General features: G+C 40.0%; 1 protein-coding gene and 1 non-coding gene across 4 annotated transcripts; both read right to left on the bottom strand.

The window, feature by feature from the left end:
• Positions 1–1,434: 1,434 nt before the first annotated feature.
• LOC143523697 (small nucleolar RNA SNORD88) lies at positions 1,435–1,525 on the bottom strand. Its single transcript, XR_013133443.1, has one exon. It is a non-coding gene; the product is annotated as a small nucleolar RNA SNORD88 (small nucleolar RNA).
• Positions 1,526–7,830: 6,305 nt separating this feature from the next.
• Positions 7,831–12,611, bottom strand: LOC143522561 (uncharacterized). Of its 3 annotated transcripts, none has more exons than XM_077016266.1 (5): positions 12,001–12,611; positions 10,642–10,871; positions 9,426–9,519; positions 9,273–9,349; positions 7,831–9,061 (listed from the first exon to the last, which is right to left on the bottom strand). In XM_077016266.1, exons 3-5 carry the CDS (start codon positions 9,426–9,428, stop codon positions 8,179–8,181), a joined length of 963 nt encoding a protein of 320 aa, XP_076872381.1. In that variant the 5' UTR covers positions 9,429–9,519; positions 10,642–10,871; positions 12,001–12,611; the 3' UTR covers positions 7,831–8,178. The 3 variants fall into 3 exon arrangements, with proteins under 3 accessions (XP_076872381.1, XP_076872382.1, XP_076872380.1); XM_077016267.1 differs by lacking the exon at positions 9,426–9,519 and adding an exon at positions 10,349–10,507; XM_077016265.1 differs by lacking the exon at positions 9,426–9,519.
• Between the last annotated feature and the right edge of the window lie 302 nt (positions 12,612–12,913).

The following is a 12,913-nucleotide window of genomic DNA, read 5'->3' on the forward strand; positions in this document are numbered from 1 at the left end:
GTATGTGCTAAAAACAATTGACAAACACCTATAAAAACCAGAGGGCAGCAGATCATGTGAAAATATAATATTTGTGTCATTCTCAAAACTTTTGGCCATGACTGTAGACCAGGATAATGACTAGGCCTGTGTTGAAAAAATCGATTTTCCGATTCAGAATCGATTCGCATATGATGATCTGATTATCGATTCGTACGTCCAAAGATCGATTTTTTAGTGAACTTTTACCCCCGCCTCGTCACTGAATTCACGCAGGCGTGCTCGGTCTAACTAACTGTAAAACAACATGGCGACGGACAGTGACGGTAACGACGATAGTCAAATCGGCAATCTAAAAACAGAAGGACAGTTTATCCAGTGTCAGTGACTATTTACATTTAGTCCATGTCACTGACAGTTTACCCAGTGTTTTTACAGTTTAAAAAAGTTAAAATGCTCTTGTAATGTTGGGCGCAAGGCGATGGACGAGACAGAATCCTTTGCACTTTCCAAATCGTTACGTTTATTACATTTACCGAAGCGCAGACAGCGCACATAAAACACGTTTACATAGAACATGTGTGACTCAAACAACGAGCACAGGACGCTGCGCGAACACACATTAAATAGACAAACCACATAAACCCCACGTGATGACGAGACGAGTCACAGGTGAGGATTATCACAAGACGCACCCGCACCCACGGAGATACGCAGACGAGTAGACGCAGACAACGTTAACACACGCCCAACAGGGAGGGGTCGGGGACCGTAACGTGACAGTTCTGTTATTATATTCTTACTTTAAAGAAAAATACACGTTTACATTTTATACTTTCAGTTTATTAAGTGTGAGCACTTTTAAAATAAAAATGCATTTGGTAGCAACAGCTTTTGGGTGACTTCTTAATTATTTCAATCATAATAATAATGCACTGGTTAGTGTCCCAGTAGGAGTCCACTGTTGCAGATATAGACACCTCAAAGATGTCCTCTGTTTATTGTCCTGGATTACCTTTCTTGAAGGTAGATTTATGATTACCCTTTTCACCAGTCTTCCAGCCATCAGTAACTACCAACTACCAGTAACTATTTGCTGATTAATATTGATGACTAGTTTTAACATGTTGCTTCTGTACATAGTCAGGAAACAGCTCAAATAAATACATTTTTAATAACACTAAACCCCGAATTGGATCGAATCGATTAAATCGGATTAAATCGAAATAAATCGATTCTTAATCTTCAGAATGGGAATCGGATCGATTCTTGAAATTTGAATCGATACCCAGCCCTAATAATGACACTACAGAATTTCTTCACAGAGCCTCAGCCATGGGAGTCAAGAGCACACCACCTGAAACAAAATTCAAGACAAAATTAGTCCCGCCTGTATATTTACAAAGTACGGTGATAAAGCTATTGAATCAGTTTCTTTAACATCCTCCCCCCCCCCCCCCCATCAGACTCCACCATGTCAAGAGTAGAGGTGCACTTTTCTCGCCACAGACATTCAGAGCCCAGTGCAAAATCATCACAGGAGGAAACCTTCAGACTCCAGATTCAAGACTTAGTCAATCACGTACCTCATCCCCAGGATGCATGGACGATGTCCCCTGAAAGAGAAAACAATTGTCTTAGATTAACAGTCATGGCCTTTTATTCTGAATTGGTCTTATGCTTGTTTCCCGTGTTAGACATCTGTGACCACTGAATTCTGTAACCAGAGACCACCATGCATGTGTCGTCAAGAAATAAGGTAGGGTCAAATCCTGTTAACTGCACATGGGTACTCAATCGTTGATTGTAGTTTATAAGGAAATTAAAGCTCATTTCAAAATGAATTATTTATTTAGTGTGTATTTCTTGATTAAGATATGTGCTTGTATATACTTAGATATTTGTTAATGACATATTTGGCATTCTTAGCGAGGAGCAAAGTAAATTTTTCATTGTATCTAAGGAAACCTGTTCCCTCTGTGCATATGACAAACTCTGAATTTGAAAAGATTAGGTAGGCCTAAATGACGTTCATCACCGGTTAAGGATGCCCTCGCCGGAATACCGAAAGGGTTCGCCCTGAAATATTAATAATCCCCTCAGTCTCTGCCATGTCATTAGTAGAGACGCACTTTTGTCACAATGTACTTTTGGAGCCCAGTGCAAAACATCACGAGAAACTTTATTGGTATATGCACAGTAAAGAAACGTGTTGCTCTGTACAACGAAATAGTAATAAAGGATAAAATAAGCATGCAACATTATGATAAGTATTCATAAATGGAAATGTAAACGAAACAGAAATATAAACTGCTAAGAAGTTTATGTACATACAGTCATTGTGCAGTAGCGAGCTACATTGCTTGTTGTCAGACTGGTATGAAAACCCAATAGACTCAGCACACTTACAAATTGTCTAAACACACCTGGCACTGCCACATAATCTCCTTTCTGCATTTGCCACATGTGAACCTTTTACAAAAACCACAACGCTTAGTGGCACGGTTACTCTTGCAGCCACACTTAACCTGGCACAATGCCCTTTTCCCTGTGTCAGGTGTGGGTTGTTGCTGCTGAAACTCTACCTTGGACACCTCCTTGGCTTCCATATGAGACTGTGCAAGTTCTGTTGCAAGCTTCACCAAGAACTCGGACCGTCTCTCTTTTACCCCAGTGCATGCTTGAAAAAGCACATGTGCATTCAGGCATGAAATGTCAATCATGTTATAAAACACAGCGACTGGCCAACGCCGTGTTCCTGAACGTACACTGTACTTTCGCACCATCTGGTCCATGACATCCACACCACATTTTAGGCTGTTGTAGTCTGTGATTGTGTTTGGCTTTTTTTTTCGGGTGTCTCCAATCTCCACCGTACTGTGCATGCTACTGAGGATGCAGACAGTCTTTTTCCGTCTGGGCGCGTAAACGGTCAGCGTGGCACCAGAGGTTGAAAACACCTGTGTACTAAATTCCTCACGGCCCAAATTCTTTTTGACAGAGTCTGGAAGCTCACGACGAATCTTGTTTACTGTGCCAAGGAGGGTGGTCTTCCGGCCCAGCAACTGCCTTGCTAGTGACAGTGAGGTGAAAAAATTGTCTGTGGTAACAGTTCTTCCTTGGTCCATAAATGGTTCCATAAGCTTCATCACCACATTTTCCGATAGTCTTTCCCCCACGGGACGACTGGAGTCTTTGCCAAGATATGGGATGATGTTGCATACATACTTGGATTTCAGGTCACATGCCACCCAGAACTTTATCCCAAACTTGTCGGGTTTTGTTGCAATGTACTGAAGAAAAGAGCAACGGGTCTTAGTTGGAAAAAGTTGCTCATCTATGGTGATATGCCTTCCTGGGTTGTAACAAGTGATGCAATTGGCAGCGAAAGACCCCCAAACATTAGAGATTGCAGCAAACCGGTCAGTTGCAGCTCGTTCACTGCGTGTGTACTTGTCGTCAAAGTGAAGGTGCTGCATGATGTCCTGGAAGCGGTTTCGCGACATAATCTTGGTGATTAAGGGCACTCCCAGTGTTGTAGACCATGAGTCATGCACCGCTGGAAGGCGCACAACACCTCGCAGGATGAGGATTGCAATGAACGCCTTTAGCTCAGCGAGGGACATGAACCAGTTTTCTTGCTGTGTCTGGCGTGCATGCTGGACAGTCCACCCCTGTATGATCCGAAGCATTTCAATAGAAACGAAACAGAGGAAACTCTGTAAGCGACTCGATTCTTTCCGTAGGGCAAACGCAGTTGGCTCTCCATTCGTGGTATTGCATTTACTTGGGCTTGGATGCACTCCATCATGTCTTCCGATCTGTTCTTCATGCCACACTGTGCCGTCTTTTGCAGTCTCTGTCAGCCGCCCGTGTGTCTCCACGCGACCCCTCTTTACTGGTGATGAAGTCTCCTCATCTACAGGACCATATGTTTGAGATTTGATTAGTGAAAGGTTGAAATAATGTGAAATTGACAAACATAATATTTGAAACATAGCCGGCGATTGGCGGGTTCACACACAAATAGGCATTCTGGCCTTAATGGGGCCATAAATAAATTAATGTGTGCACAAAAAGATTCAATTGAGGCACTAAAGGCCCAAAACGATCAAAATGTGTATTGGGAAATTGAGTCAGATCAAAGAACTAAATCACATGCTGAGATCAGCAGTGTGTGTGTGTGTGTATGGGGTCTTATGTATGTACTATTCAGTCAGTTCCAGTATTTGGCCAGTAAATGGAGCCCATGTAATACCATACTGATATTACAGTAATGAAATAAGACATTTTAGTGAAATAAAAGGTTCATTTCTGGTCAAGCAGTGCACCTTTTGTTATGAGATCTAATTGCAAAGTTATTTATCTCATTGATCTGACTCATACAAGACCCTTTATTTGTCTGTATTCTGCATAACAGGATTGCAGCATGAGTTTTTATGATTTCTTAGGTTTTTGGACAATGTAGCGATAGGCCAATTTGAACCAAACTTGGCATACCTGAAGGACCTCAGTCTATAAAAGGCTTTGAAATTGGGAGTTGATCAACATGTTTATATGAATTATAGCAATATAGGTCATATATGGCCTCAATGATATAATGGGAAAATGGACCCACCTGAAAATAAAAAAAAATCCAACAATTTTTAAAAATAGTTTACCTACAGTGTCTACAGATTATGCCCATGCCACTCTTGCCATCATTGGATCAAATTCCTAGGACTAGTTAGAAAAGTGCTATTTTCAAACAATTGATGAATGTGACAAAACTACGCCTTTTTTAATAGGACTTGTAATTGCAAAGTTGTCAGGTGGACTGCAAGGAATCAAAAGAATCAAGTTTCATTTTCCTAAGCAAAGATTTGGAAAAGTTATGCATGATTCACAAATAGTGCCACCTAGTGGCCAAATGTTTCAAAACTGCACAGTGTGACAGTCCTGAGATGTGTGTGAACCCTAAATTGCAAAAATAGGTTTCCCCACACTACGTGTGTGAACCCCAATTATAATTCCAAAACATCTCAAGTATGCCACCTTGGAAGTAATGTAGGATTGTTTTCACACAGCAATACGTGGCATATATATATATATATTTTTTTTTATTTAAAAAAAATAAAAAATTGAAAACTCGCGGGTTTAGTGTTGACAGTGGGAGCAAACCTGGAACAACAAATCAGACATGGATTTAACGAGAGAAGGCAGTCCTGCCAAAAAAGCTAAGCGTACGTGTAAGTACCTTGACGAATGGGACAGGGAATTTACTTTCCTAAAGAGGAGCATGAAGGGGCATAGCTACTCATTCTGTAAGATATGTAGCTGTGATTTTAGTGCCTCTCATGGGGGAAGGAACGATGTCCGTCAGCACGAACAATCTGCCAAGCACGAACGCGGGCTAAAGGCACAGAAATATGCCCAGGAGATGTCCCCGTTTGTATCTAGAAATACCACTAGAAAATTGAATTTTTTTATTCATTTGTAGTTCAAAACATAATTGGGGTGTTTATTCTTCACTTTTTGCCACTCCAAAGATGTTTTCGTCTCTCCTACAGCCTCGATTGCAGCTATATGTAAATAACCGATTATGCAAATTAGGCGATGACGTCATATACGTGAAATGTCCCGTATTTTTAAATACAAAACTTGACAGGTATGTTGCGGTGTGTGTGTGCGCGGTGGCGACGTGCGGTGTGTGTGTGTGTGTGTGAGGGGAGGGGGGGTGACGTGGTGATTATCTGCTGGTCATCCGCATCTTCATCCCCTCCCCTGTGAGGCCAGCTCTGATTGGCTCTTGCTCAGACTCATCATCAGTGCTGGACCCCAGGAAGTGGGCGGTAGGTCATTTCCTGCACTGCCATGGCTGACGTGATGGACAGTGTTGCCAAGAAGTCCTGCTGAACTCTGGTTAAGGTCAGAGATCAGAAAGTCATTTCAGGTGGTTGTGGCAAACCAGTTAATAGAAATTATATTTATATTTCCAGATATAATTACATAATGGTAAACCAGCAGAATTAATAAGTATTAGGGGTGGGCATAGATTAATTTTTTAAAATCTAGATTAAACTCACTGAAATCTTGAAATTAATCTAGATTAAAATTGCTCATTCAGAATATGTGTGCTACCCAAGTAATGACTAAAAGTCAGTCTTTGTTTTATTTATTTCTTGTAAAGTGTCCTTGAGTGTTGTGAAAGGCGCTTTTAAATAAAATGTATTATTATTATTATGATGTATACAATGCTAATATCGGAATTAATTTAATATACACAAAGAAGCGGTTTGCTGCGAGATATTGTTAGGTTTCTCATTAAATGGCTTCAATAATATCTAAGTATAATCATGCTCTGGAGCTCTGTTCACTGAATTCCAAACACATGTTCCCATGAAGCTCAGCCAATCAGAATGAGCGCTCCAGGTCCTTCACTAACTCCGCCCCTCACTGTCTCTGCTCTTTGCAGGAGCTGGAGGAGAGCTTCCACATTAGCAGGATGGAGCAGATCGCCTTTGAATTCAATGTGCTGGTGTCTCTAGAGATGGTCCTCTACCTGCCCGAGAGCAGGTCACAACGCACTACCACCTGAGCCTTCCAGTCCCAGCCAGCCCAGCCAGAACTGACGCCCCCTTTGAGTGGGTGTGGTTTTGCAGACCGGCCTCAGGGAGGACTTCAGCACAACACTAAGTGCTTGTGGGTTAAATTGAACATTTGTTCTTGCTTTTTGTGTTTGTTTTTGGGTCTTATGCGAGGGTAATTAAATGACAGTAATATTAGCTAAAGCACTTAAATCAACTCCAAACACTCAAATAATAAGAGAGATTTCCTTAAACCTCTCTTTAAACATTATCTGTAGAACCAGCCTGCGCACCACGGACTTGTGCTAACGGGCCACCCAATGGAGGATGGGTTCCCTTTTGAGTCTTGGTCCTCCCAAGGTTTCTTCCTAATCCCCACCACCATAGGGAGTTTTTCCTTGCCACTGTCGCCTTGGCTTGCTCATTAGGGATCTGGACCCATACGATTGTAAAGCTGCTTTGGGACATGTGTTGTGAAAGCTATATAAATAAATTTGACTTTGACTATACAACAAAAATAACTTCTATGTTTAATTTACAGTAGAACTATAATCCACACACTTCTTTGATTGGTGTATTTTTAGGCACACTGAAACAGCATATATAATTTACTATAGCTATAAATTATTATACATCTAAGCATTCCTGCTTTTAACCTATTAATGGTGATTATGTGTATAATTTTATGCAATGTATGTTTTTTTTTTTTATAGTTTGTCACTTGTACTACATCACTGTCCCACTAGTGGGCAGTATTTGACAGGGAGCTGTGTTGAGACCAGAGACCGTATGTATATATATATATATACATATACTCTCAGAGGGCCTAAAAATATTCTTAAAACATAAATATATATAATATAATTTATCCAATTTTATTTAATCCACTTACAGTTTGACAATCGACATCTAAACAATTAGAAAAATATAAGCAAATACATTATTCACCCGTGTCAATCCAGAATTAGACAGATGATGTAATGTGAATTATGGTGATTTATTTTATTTTTTTTTTCTCTAACCTTAAAATGATCCCTTTAAGGTCACGGGTCGGCAACCCGCGGCTCCGGAGCCGCATGCAGCTCTTTATCCCTGTGATGCAGCTCAGCTTTTGAATAGAATTAATGAGTATTTAATTAACGTATATTATTTTTGAGACTTTAAAAAATGTTCGGGTGGAATTTTACAAATGTCCGGTATTTACTTTCGCTTTGCTTGAGTGACATGTCATCATCACTGAAATAAATTTCCAATTATTTTGCTTTTGTGGCTCCGAGTCAAAAAGGTTGCCGACCCCTGCTTTAGGTCATGCTAGTCTGTAAATATTGGCTGCAATGTTAAGGTACAGTGCAATATGATTAATTGTATAAAATGCTTTCACTTTTATATGTAAAATTGACACAACACAATACATTATGTATTTCTTAACTTTTACTGTATTTGTAAAAAAATTTAATGAATACAATAGTAATACAATTGACAGAATAAATTGAAATTGTTTTAATTGTTCATGAGTTCATGTCTTCATTATGATTTTCCATTGCTTGGTCATAGAGAGGTATTTTGGCATGTAAGTGTTAAAGAAAAACATGTCACACCTCCTTTTCACCTCTTCTAATACACTGCTATCTCTCTAAACTCGCTGCACAAAGATATCATCATGGGCACAGATAACTAAATCACACCACTGCATACCAGTAATCAATAACTGGAACTGGATTTGCCAATAATAACAATGGCTCTCCTTCAATTTGTGTAGGCCTTGTGCCACTTTGAGGAATTTGCAGTCTACATAGCTTTGTGCATTTGGGCACTTAATTTCAACAAGCCCAAATGATGGACGCTCAAGTGTGTCATACACAAGTCCATCAGGTGATGCACCCAGCCAAGATGCATCTGGATGAATCACTAGCCCACACTTGGTCAAGTTCAAGTTTTTCAGAACTGCATAGTCCTTTAAGGCCCCTGTTTCCATTTCAAGTCCTCTCTTCATATGTGCTGTTTGTCGTGTCCCTCGGATTATCCTTTCTGCCAGGCTTTCTGCAGCACCTGGACCTCTAACGTGGCTCACCTCTCTGAAATGTGAGGCAGTCACTCTTTCTCTCCTAAGTGAATGCCACTCAGGTGTAGCACTTTGGGATCTTGTTGCCTCCTCAATAAGGTGTGATTGTGACAAGGTCACAGAAAGTGAGCTTAGGTGTAGCTGTTCTTGGTGTGTTGGCACAAATGAATATTCAGGTGGGCTTAGATGGTAACATTCTAGTGGCAGACTCGGGAATGGGGGTGCATCCTCATGTATGACAACACTGTCAGATGGAGGTGGTGGTTGTTGATAGGACAGTACACTGCCAACTTGTACCTTCCCAAAGATGGAGTCCACAAGTGGCTTGTCAGGCGAGATGTTCATTGTGCAGATGAGTGGAAGAGAATCTGCTTTGATTCCAGCGTAGACTGGTCCATGATTGAGGGTGGCCGGGTGTGGGAGCTCACCGCTGTAGCCCTTGAAAAGTGTACTTCTGAAATAAAAGAAGAGTGAATAACATTTATTTTTACACATTGTAATCTGTTCACCAGCACAACTGATTGTGAATCACATATCACATGTCATCTGAAGTACAACGAGGCTAAATTAAATCTTGAAGAGAACAGGGTCTTATCAGATGATCAAAAGCATTCATTTTTTTTACCACACACTGTAATCTGCCTATTAAATTTGGTACTACATACCTAACTCCACTGGCTGTAGTAGCACCTGGTTTTGGCTTTAGGACAACCATGGCATCCACGGGTCCAGGCTTCACCCCCTATTAATTTAAAAGATGGTGTTAGTAAAGTGACTGTGATACATTAACTAACATTAAATAATGAAATAAGACAAACCATTGTTGGTGATTTATGCCACTTCTGTTCTGTCTGTGTGCATGAAAGGACAGGAGGGATCGACAGACATGCCAGATTCAGAATAATGAGCAGTCTGGAAAAGCAATGCAACCAAGTGTTTGCAGATTCCGCAACTAGCAACACAAGAGCAGTTGCTCTTAATGAGCACAACTGGCATTGAATCACGTAATGTCATCTGAAATACACAAGAGGCAATATTTAATATCTTGAAAAGAAGACTTCAGCAATGTCAATAGGCGCAATATCTGTCCCATCATGTTGGTAGTGGTGAATGTCACTTGTCTATTGTCTCATGTAACGTTTGTGCTGTTTTGCATCACTCTTAAAACACTTGGCTATACTGTCTTTCTATTCTACAGTGTTGTGCATGGTTCAATCTACTAGTTCACTGAGCAACTATAAACTAAATATATTTTAGATTTAAACTTCATTTTCACTCCAGATGAAATGCTTACACATAGGAGTGAAACAGGCCTACTTATATTTATATTATTTTGTTGTTTCCACCACCAACAACAGAACAGTGCAGGTTTTACTTCAACTGCTTCTTGAAGAGTGTTATCAGAATATGTTAATAGGTGTAAGTGTTGCAGCCATATGTTAATAAAGAAGTTAAGATGAAAGATTTGAAAGACAGATTGACAGATTTTAGAAAATGCAGTTTGAAGAATAGCTGAGGTGAACTATATTCTGCTTTTGAGTCATAGAGGTAGATAACAATAGCTCGAACTGTAAAATAAACTCCCATTTGTTTACTATAGGCAAAATAGACTGCTAATGATTCCCACTCAGCTACTCTGCATTTGGCTACCATTGTAAGCTTTGAAAACCAATGCCTATGGTTATCACAGCTTACGTGAAGTAAGAGCAAGGATAAAAGATTGAACTTGTGTTGAACTCACTTTTGAACTTGTTCAACAGAACTTTGAACGTGACACTGAACAGAACTCGTGTCATTTTAACCAGTCCTACTCTCAGCTGGTGTGGCGTATCTGTTTTCTTCATAGATCTGTAGCAGTGAGCCCTCACTGTTATCTCGTTAGCCTTACTTTTGCCTGATACTTCCATCAGAAATACAAACATGTTTTTAAAAGGCATTTCTAGTACTAGGACAGGTTGGTTCGTTACTAAAAACAACATCACTTCATTAGACTGCCACCTCAGGCTAGCTAGCTAACTAGCGTCGGCCACTTACCTTCAAAATTGCAGAGGTAGGATGAAACGTAGAACTTGAAACCCTTTTCAAGTTGACTCTGTGTCGTTGTACTTGATGCTCTGACAATACGACGCACATCGTTGACGGTAAATTTCGGGAACTCCAACAGGCACCTTGTGAATTTAGACTCGGCCATGACATCGACACTTCCGCATACCAACCGGAAATACGGTACCATCCTGACACCAACGAGGAAGTGGTGCGTGCACCTAGGCCAATCAGGGCAAAACCAGTTTCAAATGACAGCAAAATTGACCAATCATATCTTCCCTCTTAGTGGGCGGGCTTAACTGTATGATAATTTCTGCCCGCTGTGGCGACGCTAGCTGTCGTTAGCGTTATTATTTATTTATTATTTACTTTTTTGTACATATGCTACTCAACTTGTTTAACTCTGATTCCTTGTATTACCACTTGTGCCTTGTTTTTGTTTGTAAGCGATTATTGTAAATAAAGGTAAAAAAAAAAAAGGTTATTGTAGCAGCCTGGCTGAGTTGGTGTTTTGGTTAGAATAACAGGAAATTGTGATATCACGTGATACTCAACTTTGGAACGTTTGGTTTAGAATGTTTGGTTGGGAAGGTGGAATGTTTGGATTCAGTTTTGATGCTGAAAAGCTCAAAACAAGTCGCACGACATTTTGCTGAGAATTACAAACCTAAATAATCTAACAAATCTTTCTATTTTTTCTAGATCTTTCTCTCTTTCTATTCTTTCTATTTTTCAGGTGGAGAATGAGTTTTTACCCCAGGACAACTGACCAGCCAAGGCCTGGACAGGAACAGAACCACTTCAAAGACACACCAGGTTTTACCACTCATGGTGAGAAAAATACATTTTCATATACTGTACATCATTTTATACTTCTATGTAAGACAGTATATTAATTCTTATGAGTATGGATTTCCATAGGCTTATTCATAATAATTAAAAGTTAAATATACCCATTTATATAGTAGGTTTCTAAGGTTCAGAAAAATAACATGTTTATTTATTCTAGTGATGACTGTCAAGCTCTTTATTTCATGTGTACAGGATAATGTAATTAATGGAGCATGGGTTATTTCTTTGATTTCTTTGACTCAGCACAATTTTCATAAATCCCACCATGTTACATATATGTATTAACATTGTCCATGTGGCCATGGAAAAAGCAAATAAAAATATTTTTTTTAAAAAAGAAACAGATTTCTAACATGACATCACATTCTTAAGCATTCTCCCCACATTCTAATGGCATCACATGGCACCATAGCCCTTGTTATAATCACTTGTTCATTGGGAAACACTTACAAGGCATTTGAGCCTCACTGGGAGGCGTGCTGGGTTTCACTTTACCTGCTGTGGGATTTTCAGGTGTGCCCTACAACCCCCAAGCGACAGTGATCCACACGGATCCCTGTGGACCAGCACCCTTCCCTCACAGAAGGACGGCGGGACCCTCAGATGTCGGCCATGTTAACATCCCTGTAGAAGGACCACTCCACACTGGTACTGTGTAACACTGAAGATTACATGCGTATTCAACAAACCAAATAATCATGCATGATGAAGTAGAAAAAAACATTTATTACATTTGTTTGTAAGGACTGGCAGAGGTGCAGAACCATCAGCTTTCTGCACATGACCTGACCAGTAAAACATCAGTTTTATCAGAAAATATGACATCACATATTCTTCAACATTGTAATGAATTCACATGGCACTGTAGCCCTGTGATATGTTTGGTGTAGAGTAGAGCACTTTAGAGTGGGCACCTTGACGACCCACATACAGTGTGGGTGTACTGTGACACTCTTTATCTGCTAGGCGGTTGTGTTTAGTCTAAGGTGATAATGCTTCGAATCATTGTTATACCAGCATAGTATAATACTGATAATACATGTATATGGATTACAGATGTCATTTTTCACTATTTTAGTACACCCCCAAACAATCTAAACAAAACATTGTCATGCTGCTTTGCTGGTTTCTGATACCTCATCTGGACTGTCTAGCAGTGTCTAGCAGAGGCGAGATGTGCTAGCCATGAGCAGAGCTAGGAGGTACTGTAGTTTGGCTCTTCAGTATCTACCAGTATCAGAATTAAAATAATTCTGAATTGTGCCAAAATAATTAAATTAGTGCTGTCAATTCCAGGTGCCGCGATTAAAAGTCCTCACCAGGATTTTGCTCTGGCTTCCTGGATTGTGTTGATTCCACTAATTTTACCTGAATTGCTAATTAGAAAATCTAGCAAGCTTGAGCAAAA

Source organism: Brachyhypopomus gauderio, chromosome 9 (assembly GCF_052324685.1).
Source record: "Brachyhypopomus gauderio isolate BG-103 chromosome 9, BGAUD_0.2, whole genome shotgun sequence".
Taxonomy (NCBI): domain Eukaryota; kingdom Metazoa; phylum Chordata; class Actinopteri; order Gymnotiformes; family Hypopomidae; genus Brachyhypopomus; species Brachyhypopomus gauderio.

Excerpts from the sequence above, each read along its gene's own strand:
- LOC143522561 (XM_077016265.1), bottom strand. The coding sequence starts at position 10,803 with ATGTCATGGCCGAGTCTAAATTCACAAGGTGCCTGTTGGAGTTCCCGA. Across the intron at positions 9,350-10,641 it reads CTACCTCTGCAATTTTGAAG|GGGGTGAAGCCTGGACCCGT; the intron begins GTAAGTGGCCGA and ends TTAAATTAATAG. Across the intron at positions 9,062-9,272 it reads ACTACAGCCAGTGGAGTTAG|AAGTACACTTTTCAAGGGCT; the intron begins GTATGTAGTACC and ends CTTTTATTTCAG.